The sequence below is a fragment of the Periplaneta americana genome, chromosome 2 (genome assembly GCF_040183065.1).
Source record: "Periplaneta americana isolate PAMFEO1 chromosome 2, P.americana_PAMFEO1_priV1, whole genome shotgun sequence".
NCBI classification, from domain to species: Eukaryota; Metazoa; Arthropoda; class Insecta; order Blattodea; family Blattidae; genus Periplaneta; species Periplaneta americana.
In genome coordinates, this window is record NC_091118.1 from 203,474,187 (window position 1) to 203,495,183 (window position 20,997).

Consider the following 20,997-nt stretch of genomic DNA (forward strand, 5'->3'; position numbering starts at 1 on the left):
GCACTCGAACTCAGGCCTTCGGATGCTGACGCAGATGCGGACGCACACTCGAGTCGAACTCCGGTTTGCTTGACTGGTTTGCTTGCTCTGGCTTACTCACTGACTGAATAACTGAAAAACTGCTCGAGTTCGCTGGCGCTTCTTCTTTTATAGCAAAATCATAGTTGCGAGAAATTTCTACAGGTCTGTAGAGAATTATCTGGATATCTCCACTTCGACGCACTTCTGGAAGGGTCGGGAAGATCCATTCCCCCTTACTCCGCATGCAGCAGTTGCGCGTGCACTCTCCCCTCGTCGCGTGGGCCTTTCCCCTCTCCGCCTCGCGCCGTCCCTCATGCTTCATGAAGCCCGCGCGATATGCTCTCTCTCGCGGGACGCTGGTCGTGAGTTCGAATCTCACGTCGCTGTCACAATATGTTTAGGAAGATAGCATTGGTCAACGAAGATTTTAATAGAAAAAGGAGCATCTTCTGCAGATCTCTGGAAAAAGAACTAAGGAAGAGACTAGTGAAGTGCTTTGTATGAAGTGTGACATTGTATGTGGCGGGAACATGGACATTACGACGAAGTAAAGAGAAGCGAATAGAAGCATTTGAAATTGTGGATATGGAGAAAAATGGAACGTGTGTAGTGGACAGACAGAATAAGAAATGAAGCTGTGTTGGAAAGAGTGGGTGAAGAACGAGTGATGATGAAATTTATCAGGAAGAGGAAAAGGAGTTGGTTGGGTCACTGGTTGAGAAGAAACTGCCTACTGAAGGATGCACTGGAAGGAATGTGCACGGGAAAAGAGTTCGGGGAAGAATAAGATATCGGAATGTTGATAGAGGACGTTAAGAAATATGGATCATATGAAGAGACAAAGAAGAATGCAAAAAAACTGGAAGGATTAAAAAATGCTGGGTTTGCAGTGAAAGACCTGCCCCTGACCAGAACACTGAATGAATAAATATGTTTATCTTTGTAAATTAAATAAAATTATAGTACCGGTATGTTTTATTTAACGACGCTTACAACTGCCAAGGTTATATCAGCGTCGCCGGTGTGCCGGAATTTTTTGTAGTTTTTTTACATGCCAGTAAATCTACTGACATGAATCTGTCGCATTTAGGCACACTTAAATGACATCGACCTAGGCCAGGATCGAACCCGCAACCTCGAGCACATAAGACCAGCACTCTACCGACTTCGCCATCTAGGTATACTTCAACTTTGTGTATTACTTAATTGTCTTTACCATTTAATTGTGAGGGTTTTTCTTTCATTTACATGTGAAGAGAAGGATAAGAGTTCAACAATGACAAGTAACAGTAAATAATAGCTACGGAAATATAAGCTGTTACTGCACGGGAATGGCTTTGAAGCGAGAGCGGTACAACTTGTAGTATCTTGTGCTTGAAAGGGATTTACTGTGATTAATTGTCTGCTAGAGCCAGACAGCTCTCTACGCTTTGAAAGGTCTGACAGCGCATAGCATATCCTGGCTGCGTGGAATTTTGCAATAATTGCCAACAACTGAGAGTTTAATTAGATTGTAATGCATATAATAAATGTGACGCTACATTTCTCAGCGCTCGCCGTTTATTTTCATTTCATTGTACAGGAACTAGTTACACTCCGTGATAAAGTCAAAGATAATAGTACAAAATGAACTGCAGCTTTGTAACTTTTTCTGTATCTATAACTGTAGAGCTTGTTCGGCCTTCGATAGGGGACAATAATAGTTTTCATTGACTGAAATAGTAATATACGTTACAAGAGCGGTATGTTGACGTTTTCATGGTCGAGGAGAAGAATGAAAAAGCGGAACGTAGTTGAGTTTTTTAATTTCCAAGAACATGAAAACAAACATACCGCTCGTGTATCGTACATTATATTGTGCGAAGATCGTTTATTACATACATGAAAGACGAATTTCTAATTAGTTGCAATGAAATCTCCATGTTGGTTTCTGTTTAATGACGGCAACTTCGGAAAACCAAAATATTGTTGCTATAAAATGTTTTCTGTGTTTACTATACCCCAGCAGGCCGTGATATACGTCTGTCTTTTTTTTCCCCAGTCTATAAATGCGAACTTAAAACAAACAGTAAGGTTATGTAATGATTTATTTTTCATTTTAATATTTTGACAATGTTATTTATATAACATATTGCAGTAATAACATCGGCATCTGGAATCTCGTTGATTTTTTCACGGCTTCCTTAATGTTACTTGTATCAGGAATGCAGTAAGCTTCGTGGAGTAGTAGACTTTACTTAATTTTTGCAAATATTTAAAAACAATAATTAACATTCCAATTTAGGTGAAATTGCAGTGGTCAGTTTCTAATTTATAATTATTACTATGTTAAACGTCTTTAAAAATAATATGTTAAAAGCCTAAAGCAGTAAAATGAATGTCGCGCTTAAGCGGTAAGAAGAGGGAAATTGTTATGTGTGTTACGTTGGGAATACTGAATGTGGTATTTCACACTTACCGCGTATTGGTTCTGTGCGGAAAACAAGCAAATACGCACGATCTCGCACAAATAGATTTTGTCTGTAGTAATGTTACGAGAGGTCTGAGATTTATCTGGGAAATCTCAGACCTCAAGTGGCATTTATTAGGATTATTTCGTGAATAAAATAAAAATGTAAATAATATATTCCTAAAATGCGATCACAAAATGTTAATAATTGTTTATTAACGAATACTTAACCTATTCAGACATTGTGAAGTTGAAATACTCGTAGATGAATATCGATTACTGCAATAAAGAAATTCGATGTTATTATTCAGTAATGCCAATTGCGAAAAGCGAAATACAGGTTTAACAATGTTAATTACATGTACTGCACTTTTCTCTTATTATTATAACATAGGGTAAGGTGGTACATTATGGATCACTAAAGACAGATTTTATTGTTCCAACCAACATGCATGTCTGGGCATTATGGTTTTATTTTTATATAATCTTTGGACATTTTCTCATATGATACAAGTGTTTAAACAAAATTACTTCACTTAAGTTAAGCACTGAAAAATAAATTACATTTAACAAAAAATGATCCATAATGTACCTCAGTGGGTACAATTCGGATCCCTACATAGTACATATAGAATCACTGGCAATTGCCACAAATAAACTGTTTTTTACCTTTTCGACCTACACAGATTTCATGATACCACATTTGGCACCCTTAACAACAAATTCAGTCCCCTTTCCTTATGAATTCCGGACTATAATAATTCAGCAAACAGAATCTACATACATCTTTTCTCTTTGGTGATTCCTTGATGACACCAGCACACTTCCTTTTAGCACTGTTGCGCTTCTCGTCTTGGATTTTTGTTATGTTTGTGGTCTCATTGCCACATATCTTAACACGAGTGGTGTGAATGTTTTGTGGGGTAGGAAGGTGGACAGAGGTCTGCAGTTTCCGTTTTCGGCACGACTCCTTTCTAGGTAGAAAAGGCAACAAATTTTTTATTGTATCCTCTGGTGACGAAAAACAACTTTTATGACTTCAGAAGTTGTCACTTGAGAAGTTGCCGCTAGTTTTGGTGGATGATCCAGTTTCTGAAACTATAGACTTGGTCGCATTTGTGTGTCTGCTTGAGGGCTCTCCAGAGGTTTGGGGCCTACTAGTGCTAGCGGTTGCATGACCAGCATTATTTTCGGAACAATGTCATCGTTGAATGGGAATATCCCAGTACATTGAAAACCTTTTAACAATTACACCTACGGAATCCGTGCTGTTCCAAGCCATGTTGAATATGGGACAGAATCTTTTCTTCGACAGATTTTCATTTGGATGAATCCATTCAATTGCATTCTTATGGTATTTGGTCTTCAGTGACTTAAACAATGTTCTGTCTAATGGTTTTAAGACATGATTGCTATGTGGTGGTAACCCTAAAAATTCATCTCATTCACCTGAAAATATTCCAAGGCTTGCAAACTCACATGGCTTGAATGATTGTCCAGAACTATCAAGACTCTGCCCGGGGTTTTGTATGCAATTGAAGTGATTCAACCATGCCAAGAAGAGATTTTCATTTATGTACCCTGACTCGCTCATTGCCACTATCGAGCCTGGAGGCAAGCTGTCCTGAAATTCTGGGTGTTTCCTAACACTTTCAAAAATGACTATTGGAGGGTTGAATCCACCGGATGTGTTACAACATGCAACGATGGTTACATTTTCCTCTCTTTCTGCATTGGTAATAGCAACAACTTTTCACTTCCCCTTTTGATATACTATCTTAGAAAGCCTGTTATTAAGCGGAAAACCACACTCATCCATAAAGGACACATTATAAGGCTTGTCACACAATTCAAATTGGTCCGTAACTTCTTTCAAGTTTGCCGAAAAAATGCGCAACTGATTGCCTATTTAATCCTTGAGCTCTGGCACGTGACAGACACTCGGGATCCCTTACACTCGAATTTGAGTGTCTCGTTAGAAATGCGAGAAACCAATCAATCCGTGCAACTCTGTTCTCCGTATTCCATAGGTGTTTCACCTCACTTCCCTCTGCAAAGTTAAATGCGGCTTGCCTCACATGAAGAGGTGATGAACCAAGACTATTGCGTCTCCTACACGAAGCTTTCACCCAGTAACTCTCTGTTCTTCAAGCGTCAGTTTTATATGGAGTGCAGTAAAAGTAACTCGAAAGTCTCACGTATAAACAAATACCCTTCCTTGACGCTCTTAATTGCAGTGTTCATCACCGATGGCTTCCACTTTCGTCTGCATTTAGGTTCTGTTTTTACCCTTGACATCTACCCATGAACATGTAAGAAAAAAATATTAAAATTAACAACAAAATGAAAAAAAAAATTGTAATATATAAAATATACGCGTAGGACTATATTTCAAAATAATTACAACAAAAAATAATCGTCTAGCTTCTCCCGATCCCATTTGTACTACTAGGCTATATCCATATTGTAGCTAGACTACTGATCCATATTGTACCTAGGCTACTGATCCATATTGTACTTTAGTAATGTTAAATGTATGGGGATCATTCAGTGTTACAATGCAACAATAGGTGGCAGCACTTGCACCTACAGTCGTCTATTTCATGGCATCATAAGACTGTATAAAAAGGAAAATGATTCTGCTATGTTTGAAGCTACACCAGGAACTTAAATACTGTGCAGTTTTATAAGTTGGATATCTTCCATGTGCAAATATTTACTTTGTTATGCAAAATAAATTGTAGAGATTCAATGAAAGGCTCAGCTGTACTGAAACTTACACGATAAACACAACAAGGATCCTCCTTCTTGACGCACTGCTCAAAACAGTTCTACCAACAATAGTCTTGTAGAAAATTACGCTAATCATAGCGTGATCCGTATTGTACCTATATCCATAATGTACCACCTTACCCTAAATACATTTTCATTATCTGCTAAAATCATAATTTAATTTAACAGTAACAGTGGGGACAGCTATATACCAATGCTTATGTATTCACGCGAGACATGTTGCTACACAGTGAAGCCATCTCTGCATAGATAGGCCTAATTAAAACACGAATTTTATTACTCCATACGGAAGGCAGTTTGATGAAAAGACCTTATTATTACTATGCAAGGTCATTGGGTTTGATATGCGATGATGTTACATAAATTTGAACATCTGACTTTCTATTAATTGTTTCATTTCATTCACAAAATACAAATTTTATACGCTACTTATAGGTTATGTTACCTGTGGGAGTAGGACCAATGTCAACTGTGTCTTATTTCGACCGTTACAATCAGTGCTACACGAAATAATTTTTTATAACTCGACAAACGCATTCTCGCTGTAGTGTGTAACGGAACTAAAGCTGCATCTACACAGTTCAATATTCCAATCGCGTATGCGTGCAACCTGGGAAGAATATTGAAAGAATCAAGTTTAAAAGGTACGTTCAATTAAGATGCATGAAGATTTTGTATCTACATGGTGCGCCGTTTTGAATGTCGTCTTCACTGCGTAATATATTAATTAATATTAAATATAAATCTTGCATTCATTGCTTTAAAGTTCAAAGAAAAGTTTAACCGTGTAGTTGCATCTTAATGTATTCATAATCATCAATTTACGGGGAAATAGTTGGTGACAACGACTAAACAAAAGAACGACCATGCGATAAATTGATAATGATAAATCTAGCTGCAAAAATTATCGCAAAGTCTGACTGTGATTGGTTGGAATTCAAAATTTCATTACACTTCATTGGTCGAAAATGGAATGACGTCATATAAAGGAAATAGTCAATGTAATTTGGGAAATAGGATGATAAACAATTAAAACGCGTCTTTGCAATGGAATTTGGGACTGAGAAAAACTGAATATGTGAACTCCAAGCTTGTTAGCCACTTGTCTCACTCAGAGCTTCACTGCTCCACTGAAGAAACTTTAGATAATTTTGAAGGGGAAAGCAGGAAATGTACGTAACACAGGCATGCCAAAATCCTGCATATTATGCAATTATCTCTGTGCGATGTGCAGTTCCTATTTCACTACATGGAGGGAGTAAATCGGCTTGGAGGGGAGCGCGACAGGGCTGTACAATACCTGTTGAGATCAGCTTTTGTTTCAGTAACGCAGTTCGGTATGATTACTCATTACGTTATGAAAAATAAAGAGAGGAGTCCACAGATATAACGAAGAAGAGAAATCACGAATCATATTATAACATAATTGTTATGATGTTTTTCTCAGCCAACAATAATTATTTTAAATTAAAGGGTTTCATCATATAGTGGACCTAATAGTGATATGATATGAGAATTTAAATAAGATTAGTAAAGTTCTCAAAATATGATATTCGCCAGCTCTTATTTCTTAATTAATACTCTCACGGCAAGACAAACATGACAATGATGTTGTTTTGGAGTCTGTATTAACACAGCCATCAATGGTTAGACGACTTACAACTTTTATTTGATAAGCTGATAAGCGATGAGAATATTGAGTGAAGAATACATTTGAGGGTTTTGAGGTTGTAAGGGAAGGAAGAAAGCAACTATTTGTAAGGTGGAAAATTTTTTTGGAAAAATAATACATAATGGCGAATTTTCCATCTCACGTTACTATATTATCTTAATATACTTACGTTAATAAATCTTTAAACCTGACATAAAGAAAATATCCTCGCTTCACAGCTTGTGAAGTACTCTTTTAACTCAATTCAGTAACGCTCCCAACTTGCTGATACTTGCTCTCAAAGTTTTACAAATAAACTAAATATAAATTTAAATTCAAGCTTAATTTATACAATTTATTAATAATAATGTGAATTGATATTAATATACAGCAAGGAAATGATTCCAGTGTAAACGTCTCACAATGTCCTATTGCATGTAATAGGGAGTAAAATATTTTCTTTAACATTTGTGCACCAATGGTCCCAATAATGCTTGAGGATTAATGAAAGAGTATTACTTTGAAATAATCAGTACCTACAACGTAAAATGAAATACTGTGTTCGTTTTTTGTTGTTTCGAAATTACTGCAATATTTATATTTTCTTCAAATACTGTATACAAATCATGTAAATAAATGATTCTTTACAAACGACTGCTTTGTGAATTGTAACTGAGTAAGTCTATTGTTTCTTGTGTTACAATTATTGTCAAACATAGACACTGACAATAATTGTGTTTTTCCTTCTGCTAAGTATGTTTATAATGTCCAAATGTCAATTTAATTGAACACTAGAAGTGCAGAATAGCTTCTTGTACATCCCTCCGGCTAAGAACTGGTAAGAGCAACACGTGAATGACGCAATCTGCACAGGCCGGCGTTCCGCGCACGTACACTGCACTTTCAGTGTCTGATTTCTGACATGCCTGCTGTAGTTGGTTATAGCGAATTCCCGACGAAATGGAAACTTCTTGCTGAAACACATTCCCCCTAATACCCGACGCATGTGTAGGTTATTTTTCGAACAAGCACAGCATTTTATGCAAAACTTTCATTTATATTTTAAAAGTTGTCTTTATTTTGCATATGTACATCATGTTACATGTCATTTTCAAATATTTCAGTAGCTTCATTAATACTAGCCCGTATAGGAATTTAAACATACAGTATTTAAAGCACACATAAGTCACTGCAAAGTTATCTAGATCAGGGGCGTATGGAGATGTTATTTCATTTTACTAGCATTCAGTTAGTCCAAGTGTTGCAGCAGATCTTGTCTTGCAGAGATGCCAGTACTCTCAGAAAGATATCTTAAAGTGTAGTTACATTAAGAATGTTCTAGTCGCGGAAATTGTGTCTCTAATATTAAGCATAAAAATGCCATATACTGTAACAAAAGTTTTACATCTATAGTTCTTAAAGATCATCTGAATACCAAAGATTACGCTACAGATATGTTCTTCTCTTGAATATAACTTATTTGTTGCAAAACAGTTGAATCTGATTGTAGAATTATTTTTAAGTAAATTAAAGGTTCTGATATTTTTAATTAAACTGAATTACATTAATGTTTGCCTGGTTAAAAACTAATGTATAATATAATCCAGAAAATTCAAGAATAATAACAACAATGGCGTATGAGTAAAGAGAACGCACCCTGATCTAGACATGTATTGCATAGATTACAGTAAATACTCTAACAATGAAACAGTATTACACAAGACTACGATCTTCCATCATGGCTTGTGAGCAAACAATGTATCTGGTTATGGAGTTGAAACTTAGCACCTCGTTTACGCTGCATTCGTGTCCTAGCAATTTATTTTTCATTCAAGTCATTCGGTATAGGCCAGCCAAGTTCCTATTACCGACGGCAGGAGTCCGAACTACTGAGCTCGTTGCATGTTTCCTATTTATAGCGATAGCAGCGACTTCGTCTCCAATCGGTAATAAGAAGTTGGTACGTAAAGCATATTAGACTTACAAATATAGATAATATTCATTTTTATATTATTAAAATTTATATTCATTTTCCAAAGTTTTCTAATAAAAACTCTTTTTCGTCATATAGGCTATACGAAACTGTCAAATTTGAAGTAAAAAGCCTAGAAATTAATGTATTATCTATTCTTGGAAAATTAATATAAGGTTTCAATTGACAATGTTGGCCACACTTAAGGGCATATTCACAAATGTTGCAGTTTCTATCATTCTTTCAAGTGAAAATAATGGTTAAAGCATTTCGTATCGTAATACCAATTGTTATACATATTATACATCCCGAGACGATAACCTTCAAAATAATGTTAGTGAGCCAGCTCCTATTATTTGAAGCTGTATATTAATTATTTTCTGAAGCGTCCATTACACAGAATTTTATTAGGAAATATTACGAAAGTATGTTATGTATATATTTATTTACATATAATTTCACTCTCAAGTAATTTTACATATTTATAATACATGACAATACTTCAAAGATCAACAAAAATTATTTCGATAAAAACCAACAGTTCAACTTCGAATAAATAAATGCATCGACTCTGTCATGCCATAGTTACATGGTAGGTAAGTCTAGATGTACACTGTATTCACAAATTATGCTTTCGTAGAGTAAAAACTTTTCACAGTTTTGTTATGTAATGCGTAACGTAATAATTTTAACAGATACTGCTTTTTAAATTATTATTACAAATTATATATATTTCGTAATATCTTATGTACATTTTATTTAAACATGTTTTCTTTTATTCACATATTTTACATCATTAAACATTTTAAACAAACGGCTTATATCACTGAACAAAATATGAAAAAGTTTGCAATTCATTTCTAACAACGAGAAATAGATAATCTGGTGTCCGTACTAGCCGATTATGAAGTTTAATAATAACATACTACATGGATTCAGCTTATGTATTCATTTATGAAAATTAGGTTCGTATAGTTGGCTGTATGACGTAGTATTGGAATACAATAACTGTGATTGCAACTCAAATACTGAGGTTATGTGACGTCAGGTTTTATAAAGACGAGGAAAACACTGCAGAAAAATATCGCAATAAAAATAGAAATGTATATAATTACAAGCAATGTTAGTGCTATCTAGTTTTTTTATCACAATAGAAGAAATTCTGACTGGTTTATTTTATGTTTTGGCCACAAGCAGTATTCTTAGGAGACAGTTACGTTTTTCTACAACATACAATGATAGCGACAATATTAAATATTACGTACTTAAGCGTTCTATAACAAACGCCAAATTCAACATTAAAATAAATAAAAATCTCAACATAATAGTTCGTGGGAATGTGGCAACATTGGATGTAGGTGTTTGTGGTCTCAGTCCAAACACGACTTCTCATTGTTGCGACAAACCGGAAGACGCTGTAACCATGTAAACAATAGAAATAACATAAACACGCTGTCTTATGTTTATATCGGCAGAGAGATTATAATCCTGAAAATGTAACTTTATTTGAAGAGGTTGAATTTCTTCTTCATACAAAATAAATTAGAGATTAAAATTAAAGTTCTGAATATATTTATAAAATTCTTTAAATCTCGCACAAAATTGTTCTCTTGAGAGATTAATGAACGGTGCGGCAAAACATCCTCCCTAATTTAAAGTTTAAATAAAAAACAAATGGATCAAAATAAGGAAACTGTATTAATATGAACCATATCTAAAGAGTGGGAAATTTAGGTTTACATGCGTTGCCATAGCGATATCAAATGACATGCGCAAAACAAAAGAATTGAATAGGACATTGAATATACGGAATTGACATTCAATTAGTGCAAACTGTAATCTGAAATTGTAATCTGTAACGAATTCCAACTATGCCGTGGACGGTTGAAGGACGTGCTTAAACTGTGGTATCGTTTCTGATAAGTGGTAATTCCGTTATCGCTGCTCAAATGTTTCCCGGACGCTTAATTCCTTCACGTGGCGACGGCCCCTGGCCAGCACGATCACCAGACCTTGCACCCTGTGATTTTTTTCTTTGGGGGCATCTTAAGGCTGAGGTGTTCAAACATCGGCCGAGGACTTTGCCAGAACTAAGAAATGCAATACAGGAAGAAATTGGTCTTATTCCTCAAGAAGTGAGTTAGAGTGATTCAGAAATTCCCAAGTCGCATTCAACAATACATTGATAGTGAAGGACTTGAGAGACATGTTATTAAAAAAATGAAAAATTCCCACTGTTATGATACCATTCATATTAATAAAGTTTCCTTATTTTGATCCATCTGTTTCTTTATTTAAACTTTAAATTAGGGAGGATGTTTTGCCGCATCCTTTAGTTATGTTCTAGATTTATACCGTTTATGTTTCTCATGTAACATTTTTGATCTTTCAGAAATATTGTGCAATTTTTTGTGTCATGTCCAAGCTCATTCAAGTGCCAACGTGTATCGGTTCGTAACATTCTTCCATTTCGTTTCTGTATTTTGTAAGACATGCACGCTCTTCGTTTGTGGCTTCCTGTACTACAGCAAGGAAGTATTGTCGAATAATTATGTAAGACTCTCAAAATAGGTTCGTAATTTGGAAACAACCGTATTCATTCGGTTACAAATCGGAAAAAAAAAATTAGAATTGTTGAGTGAATTATTCTATAGATCGAATAGTCCAATTTAGTAGACAACGCCTATGACAACAATGTTAAAATGCGAGCACAGTCTAGTATATACAGTCACGAAGCTCAACATGTAGAGAATATGCATCCAATGACAGTTGAACTTCAGTTGCTAGCCACTAGGATCGCTACTATCGCACAGTCTCTTGTTCCTAGTACTCTCAGTTGCTAACCGCTTGGAGCATTGTATCGCAGGAAGTGCAAAAAATCACTTCAGAGCTTCGTGACTGTATGTATTAGACTGTGATGTAAGCCTGCCGATTTTACTACAACTGGCATATGTTTCAACCGACAAAATACAACCGTGTTTGCTTAACGTACCAATTTATTCTTCATTTTTTAATTACTCGTTTAAAAATTTGGCAAATATTTTATATTTTGATTGCTCTAAAACGAAAGAGAAAGCCACCGGCGTGGCTCAGTCGGTTAAGGCGCTTGCCTGCCGGTCTGAAGTTGCGTTCGGGCGCAGGTTCGATCCTCGCTTGGGCTGATTACCTGGTTGGTTTTTTTTCCGATGTTTTCCCCAACCGTAATGTGAATGCCAGGTAATCTATGGCGAATCCTCGGCCTCATCTCGCCAAATATCATCTCGCTGTCACCAATCTCATCGACGCTAAATAACGTAGTAGTTGATAGAGCGTCATTAAATAACCAACTTAAAAAAACGAAAGACAAAGTGTTTATAAATTACACAGAGAGTAATTTACTCTGTTTGTGCAGATACAAATTTCCTTTTTATATTCGTGTTTACTGAAATTAAAAAGTTACTTTAAATTTTATGCAAGATTTGTGATGTGTTTATCGTGATCCAACATTTTGTTCAGTCATTACAATAGTACCAACCCAAGAAAATTTACTGATTAGATATGCCTCCCGATAACTTCAAGATATGTCGCTTTGCAAACATTCTTTTGTACACCTCGCTAACATATACTCTATTATAATGTCTCTGCATTAATTACATTTTGGACTTTTACATTTTTACAGCTATGTGTTTACTAGTTCTGTTTAAATCATCTAAATTAACAAGACTAATGAAATTAAATTTGCTAAGTGACACTAAAAATCTTCACAATCACCACTGACCACATATTTATTGTCCATTGCATTACAAAACTGTTCAAATGTTTTTTTTTTTTGACATTGAGTATTGTAGATATGGTTTCTATGGAGTTGAGCAGTTTGTAAGGAAGCTACGATTCAGGGAAATAGTTATCTCGCTCAAAAACTCACTTGGTATTAAATGGTGTTTTATAACTTCAATGTTCACATCCCCAGTCTCAAAGTAAAATAGCATTCACACGTTACACATGAAGACTGGATTTCATATCTCGACACTAAGATGAAGATCACGAGAATATTTATTAAAGTGTCAAAATAATATTTGTTAGGATATTATGGTACTATAGTTTACAAGTGAAATGATAAACATTTAATCGTTGATTAAAGAAACAACATGACATACAGCCTAGAAATTTCCTACATGAGCTTATTTCAGAGAAAATAGAGACAGCACACTTATAAATTGATTTGATGATATTTTATCTCAAAATAAATTCGAAGTACTTGTTTGTTGGGGTATTTAGGAAAATTATATTGTCCTTGAGCTTCATCTACAGCTGAAATACATTCTTAAAAAATAAACACTATTAAAATAATCACAGCATTGTTTCAACAAGCACCCATCATTAGCGAGTCGCCCCAACCGTCTGAGCTGTCTGTAGCACGTGACAACAACGACTCCAACAATCACAGCATCGTCTCCAGGGACCCTCCTGCATTCGTAGTCGTTGTTGCTGCCGTGTCTCATAAGATGTCGTTGACGGCGCTGCAGCCGTTGGTGCGTGTGGTCTTGGTGACGGTCAGCATGGTGCTCTTGCACCTGCCGTTGGCTTGGTGGGGGATGATCGTCGTGGACGCCCGCTGGTACCGGGTGCCTCCGAAGCCACGAGGTCCTAGAGGACCGCAGTTCACGACCTTGCGGAAAGCTTTGCGGAAGTGATCGGACAGGAAGGCGTAAAGGATGGGGTTGACACAGGAGTTCATGTAGGCCATCACCTGACTCACGATCTGGATCATCACGCTCGTGTTGGTGATCTCGTACATGTCCACGCTCTTCAGCACCAGGATGATCTGTAATTAATAGACATCGAATGTTTAGGAAAATGCCTATTTTATTTGAATGTTCATATTTATATTTGGTTACTAGCCGTACCCGTGCGCTCCGCTGCACCTGTTAGAAATAAATATAAAGTAAATCAAGATTTCAGGTATAACTCCCTGTAAAGTTGATTTGAATAATTTCGAGGGAAAAATTGTTCCGGAGCCGGGTATCGAACCCGGGACCTTTGGTTTAACGTACCAACGCTCTACCACTGAGCTACTCGGGAACTCTAACCGACACCGATCCAATTTTTCCCTTTATATCCACAGACCTCAAAGTGGGCTGACAACCGTCAAGCAACCAATTTCGAGTGCACACTAACTCCGTGTGACTTAAATTGTGGTTTTCTGTTAACGAACAGTAACGTGTATTATGCAAATCAAGATTTCAGGTATAACTCCCTGTTGGTACGTTAAACCAAAGGTCCCGGGTTCGATATCCGGCTCCGGAACAATTTTTTCCTCGAAATTATTCAAATCAACTTTACAGGGAGTTATACCTGAAATCTTGATTTGCATAATACACGTCACTGTTCGTTAACAGAAAATCACAATTTAAGTCACACGGAGTTAGTGTGCACTCGAAGTTGGTTGCTTGACGGTTGTCAGCCCACTTCGAGGTCTGTGGATATAGAGGGAAAAATTGGATCGGTGTCGGTTAGAGTTCCCGAGTAGCTCAGTGGTAGAGCGTTGGTACGTTAAACCAAAGGTCCCGGGTTCGATACCCGGCTCCGGAACAATTTTTCCCTCGAAATTATTCAAATATAAAGTAATTACATAATTAAAATAGGACGTTTGATCCAGGAAAAAACGTTTACAACAGCGCAAGATAATCTGCTTCGCTCATTACCCAATTTTTTTTTGCATTGCATTTATTGCATATATATTTTATGTATTTTAACACGATTCAATTGAGTATAGTTAAAATTTGAATTATAAAATAATGGATTGCTAAGCTAACGTACTATTACTACATACTAAATCAATAAACTCTCGTTGTTCGTTAATTCTCTGACATTAAAATGAGTGTACATAAATATTATTTTAAGAAATACAGAAAACGAATGTACAAAATAGCCTACCAAATTTTCTGTGGATAAGAAGCTATTTTAATCTTACCTGTCCTCGATTTACTTAGACGTTACTGTAATAACATTATAGCATTATGTCCATCTAGAGAAATTCCACTTCAATGGTGAAATAATAATTAATTATACAAATCGGTTAATTTAGCTTCTGATATTACTTCATACAAACACAGAAACATTCTCTGTAGGCTATGTTTAATAGCTTTCGATTGTTGATGCCCAAGGCCCCTGTTTCGATTGTTGTTGTCCAAGGCCCCTTATAGACGAAGTCATTTGTTCTTAATTCATTGCACCGTCTTAGATGGCGTTATTTTAATTTTAAAACTAATTTATCTCATTAAATATCAGTCCTATCAAAATTTTGTAAAGAATAAAATTTATCGGAAATCATTTTTAAACAAACTTTTGTTATGTAACATTTTTCACAAAAATCAATAATAAGCGAGATATTTCGATTTATTTAATTCAGGCCACCTTATAAACCTCCCCTTTTAAATAAAGTATTTTGAATGCCATATAGCCTAAAATCTAAGTTACAACGAACTTAATTTATATTCCAATTTTCATATAAATCGGTTCAGCCATTATCGCCTGAAAAGGTAACAAACATACAGACAGACATACAAACAAGAATTTAAAAAATGCAGTTTTCGGTTTCAGGGTGGTTAATTATATATATGTTAGGACCAATTATTTTTGGAAAATCGAAAATTACCAGAAAATTTTCGGCTATAGATTTATTATTAGTATAGATATGTGCACGGATCATGAGGAATGAAGCATTCTGAATAAGTTTGATCTTGCCTTTTTTGCCGTTAACGCTTTTTTTTTTTTTGCTTTAATATGTACTTTTTGCCCTTTTTATCTTTTATATGTCCTTTTTTCTTTTTCTTTATATGACTACTCATTCAACAATACTGCTTTTATTTCTGCGTTCGAAACTAAGGAAATTGCAGTTCTTATAGTAGCCATAGATATGGGACATCCTGTTGCAATGCAGCATTGTTCTTTTTCTTACTCTGGAATCGACCTTGTCCTTCTGACTCCAGCACTGTGTTCAAAACACGAAGTACGCAGTCATTATAGAATTGTCTTTGTCAGGGGACTGTTGTATGGTCAAAAATGCCAAAATTGAAAACATCGGAAGCTTCTTTATATCGTCAGCAGAATTTCCTGCTTTCACTACTAATGGAACTATTATTATGTAGCCAGGAGGCACTGTTTAAGTATGCTCCAGTCACATCGGTATTACGTTGAGAGATCTTTTTCAGCATATAAACTGATTTTGTTCAATAAACTTGAGAGAAGTTTGTGTGTTAATCTTTAAAAGTTGCTTGTTACTTATTTTAACTCAAATTATGGACGTGAAGTTGTGGATTCATAAGTACAAGTGAAACAGGTCCACAGAACAGATAAACTACTTTTCCAGTGTAGCTACTTTGTTAAGTTACTTATGGTCTTATGGATGTTTATTTTATAAATTATGAACGATTCAATATAATTTCACTGCCTTTTATTGCCCTATTTTTGTTGTTTTAGAGCCTTTTTAGTCGCCTAAAATACTATTGTAACTTTTTATACAAAACAATAATGTAATTTTATTGTTTCAACAATAGTCACTTTATAATTTAGTTTAAACACTCCCGTCAACAATGGGATTTCCACTCCACACAGCAACACAATATTTGTTATTGCACTCCACAGACGACAATGACAATTTACTTGGATTATTGAGAACAACAATGTACTGCTAATCTTAACTAATGTTCACAAAACACTATTTATAACATAGAACTGTCAGTTCTCAGTTCACAGTTCGTTTGCCTTGGCTAGTTCTTCTGGCTCAGTCACTCGAGTTCACAGTATCTCGAACCCTAGACCTTCAGAGACAGTCCACTGAACTTCGAACTCAGGTCTCCCAACTGCGGTCCACTGCACTCGAACTCAGGACTTCGGACGCTCACACAGCTGCGGACACACTGAAGTCGAACTCCGGTCTCGAAGCTGGCTCCACTGCTACACAAGACTGGTTGGCTTGCTGTCCAACGACTACAACAACTGCTAACTGCCGCTCAAGTTCACTCGCGTGTCGTATTTATAACTAAACCATAGTTTCGGGAAGGTACGATGCTGGAAATTTCTACGGATGTCCAGAAGATGGCACCTCTCGAATTCTCTGGATTTCTCCCCTCACTACCGCGGTCGCCATCTCTCCTCTCCTCTCTACGCCACAGCACATGCCCCAAGAAGCAGATGCGCGCGCAACTTTATTTGCCGCGCCTACTCACGGCCGACCTTGCCCTCCTCCTCCCGGTCGTGAGATCGTATCTCACGTGGCTGTCACACTATTTTAGTGCCTTAAGGGGAGTTAGTCATTATCGCATGCAAAATAATGGTAAAAATAGCCTATCTTCTAGCAGTCATAAATATAATAGTCTACTATTTATCAGTGGTTTTTAATTTTTGTTAGCTATGTGTGTATACATATTAAGCTTTAAAATGAAAAAGAATGGTGACTCTAGAGTAAATCTGTATCCTTAAATTAATTTTTTTAATTAAGCACAATTTTTTTATAAATTCACTACATGTCTGTGATTAGGTACACTCTATTCACTTATTATAACACATATAGAATTGAAAATTTGACCACTTACTGCTAATAGATACTAAAACATACCCTATTAAAATTATACATATATCTGTAATATTATGGGCATAGGGCTTATAGTAATCATCACCGTCAATAAATTTAAAAAAATTGAAGATTAGTATAAGCTCTATGCCAATAATATTACAGATATTTTAATAATTTTAGTAGGGTATGTTTTGGTATCTGTTAGCAGTAAGTGGCCAAAATTTTAATTCAATGTGTGCTATGATAAGTGAATAGAGTGTACCTAATCACACGTATGTAGTGAATTTATATAAAACATATGTTTAAATTCAAAAATTAATTTAAGGGTAAGATTTACATTAGACTAACCATTCTTTTTTCATTTTAAATTTTAATGTGTATGCATATATCACTAAAAAATGAAATAGCTGTGATAAATAGTATTACATTTATGACTGCTTGAAGATAGGCTATTTTTACCATTACTTTGCATGCGATAACGTCCAATTCCCCTTAGCTTCCGATGTATAATAATTAATAATGAGACTTATGGATGAAACTTGTGTAGAAGTTGCTCAAAGCAGCATAATATGTTTCACAGAAGTTGCCAAGAATCAAGAATGGAAACCAGTGTTGCCAGATCTAGCATCTTCATGCTAGATTTAGCATAATTTATATCTATTTAGTATCTATCATCTCGATGTTAGCTGATTGTAGAAATGTATCATAATTGCTATTTTTCCTCGAATCAGATTTTTTAATTTCTTAAATAGAAAAAAGATGATGTTATGAATATTTTTGTGTACCTTAGTTGTAACAATGTTTGATGGACATGTATTTGTTTCTATGAAGAATATACAAGAAGCATAGGCCTGCTGAAGAAAATTCTTAACCCGAGGGAGATCGCTGAATGAGTCTGAATGGTGATTCGCTTGATTTTGATCCATTCTCATATTAACCCTCCAGTACTCGCACGGCATACATTTGTAATCCACTGCTGTTTATCACATCTCTACTTTCAATGCTGATAGCGTGAAATTTTCAGTACCTTCCTGTTACAGTTTAGATCTGATGTCTGGACTATTTGCATGTAATTAAGAATTTTTTTCTGTGTAGCAATATATAATTTTAGAGTGGATTACAAATGTAATCCACGCGACTGCTAATGCGAGTATTTTTAACAGGAAAGAATACAAAAGTATATTTTCGATTTTCTTATTTGCAAGTTAAGTTATTTCTATAAACCGTTCATAAGACATTTGTATACGTGTTTTCCATTGTTTCAATTATTATTTTATTATAATATTATTTTATTATATCACAAATGGCCTTTTGTGGTAAATACCTAATGCCAAGCAAAATTTGTTTAAATAACACAATTTTGGAAAGAGTTAATGAGTTTAATTATTTAGGATATAAACTTTCTTTTGTTGAAAATTTGGATTTATCATAGAAAATTGTAAAATTCAACAAATCAATGGGCATCATTAATAGAGTTTTAAAACCTTCATAAGTACAAAAATCAACTCATACTCGTCTTTATCAAACAATAGCTCGACCAGTCCTATGTTATGGGAGTGAAGCGTGGACTGTAAGGACAAAAGACGAAAGCAGACTAACAGCTTGCGAGATGAGATTCATGCGCCGAACAGTTGACTACACTAAATGGGATCGAAAGAAAAATGAAGATATCCTTCAAGAACTTAATGTGTCATCAATACTAGACTGTATCTCCAGATATCAGTTAAACTGGAAGGAATACGTCTCAAGAATGGTTTCATCCAGGATCCCTAAGGCAATAATGAAGTATCGTCCAAATGGGAAACGGTCACTTGGTCGACCTATGAAAAGATGGTAAGAAAATAGCTTTTTCAGGACATAACAGTTCTTTTGGGACTAGTACTTGACAGGATGATGGTGATTTTATCCAGGAATATAAATGATTACGTGAACAAATTTGATAATAGAGAACAATGACTTATCTTCATATGAAACAGACGTGTACTGGAATTGAATAGCGACTTACATTACATTTTAGGAGTAGGAAATAATTATTTTAGAGTGTAGTTTATAATAAGTAACAATAAAGTCTATATAATTTTAACAGTATAGATTTTAATTACATTCTTTGCATCACAATAGTACTCATTTTATTATATTGACATTACCGATTAAGTAATTTCACTTTTATATCACAAACACTTCAACAGAATCAGTAAAGTAATGTTACTATTATACATATGCTGTAAACTTACATATTCATGATGCAAAACAATTGATTATAAAAAAAGTGATGGATTAATTATGAATGTAATCCGCGCGAGTACCAATGTCACAAATTAATGAGGATTGAAAGCTTTACTGTATATATGCAGTATACCATACAATTAGAGAAAGCACGAAGTGAATGAATGTAATATGTATGAAGATTACTATAACAGATTGAGCACAGCAAAAAATGTCTCCGTCTGTATGCGCTGTAGTTCTTTATGTACATTACAACGCATTTCTTGAATTGAATGATTGAATGAATGAATGAATGAATGAATGAATGAATGAATGAATGAATGAATGAATGAATGAGTGAGAGGATGAATGAATGGGTGGATGAATGAATGGGTGGATGAATGAATGAGTGGATGAATGAACGAGTGGATGAATGAACGAGTGGATGAATGAACGAGTGGATGAATGAACGAGTGGATGAATGAACGAGTGGATGAATGAGTGAGTGAATGAATGAATGAGTGGATGAATGAGTTAGTGAATGAATGGGTGGATGAATGAATGAGTGAGTAGATGAATGAATGAGTGAGTAGATGAATGAATGAGTGGATGAATGAATGAGTGAATGAATGAGTGAATGATTGAATGAGTGAATGAATGAATGGGTGGATGAATGAATGAGTGGATAAATGAGTGAATGAGTGTATGAATGAGTGAGTGAGTGAATGAGTGACTGAATGGATGGGTGGATGAATGGATGGGTGGATGAATGGATGGGTGGATGAATGAATGAGTGAATGATTGAATGAGTGAATGAATGGGTGGATGAATGAATGGGTGGATGAATGAATGAGTGGATGAATGAGTGAATGAGTGGATGAATGAGTGAATGAGTGAATGAATGAATGAGTGAATGATTGAGTGAATGAATGAGTGAATTAATGAATGAGTGAATGGATGAATGATTGAATGAGTGAGTGAGAGAATGAGTGAATGAATGAGTGAGTGAATGAATGAGTGAATTAATGAGTGAGTGAATGAATGAGTGAATGAATGAGTGAGTAAGTGAATTAATGAGTGAGTGAATGAATGAGTGAGTTAATAAGTGAGTGAATGAATGAGTGAGTGAATGAATGAATGAATGAATGAATGAATGAATGAATGAATGAATGAATGAATGAATGAATGAATGAATGAATGAATGAATGAATGAATGATCTATTTTGTCCCGTGAAGGTCTAAGGTCTCCTAGAAAGGGAGAGCTCGGTTTAGAACCCATATGGTGAGCTAGTCCACAACAGTTATAAGATTAGTTCACACCTGTAGTACTGTACAGTCCACACATTCAA

General features: G+C 35.4%; 1 protein-coding gene across 1 annotated transcript in view; it reads right to left on the minus strand.

Annotated features, from left to right (window-relative positions):
* Positions 1-7,929: 7,929 nt before the first annotated feature.
* LOC138695069 (allatostatin-A receptor-like) overlaps positions 7,930-20,997 on the minus strand; it is a 213,397-nt gene continuing 200,329 nt past the window's right edge. Inside the window, exon 5 of the mRNA XM_069819430.1 lies at positions 7,930-13,690. Within this exon, the coding sequence (XP_069675531.1) occupies positions 13,364-13,690 (327 nt within the window). The 3' untranslated portion in view covers positions 7,930-13,363. The remainder of the gene's footprint in view (positions 13,691-20,997) is intronic.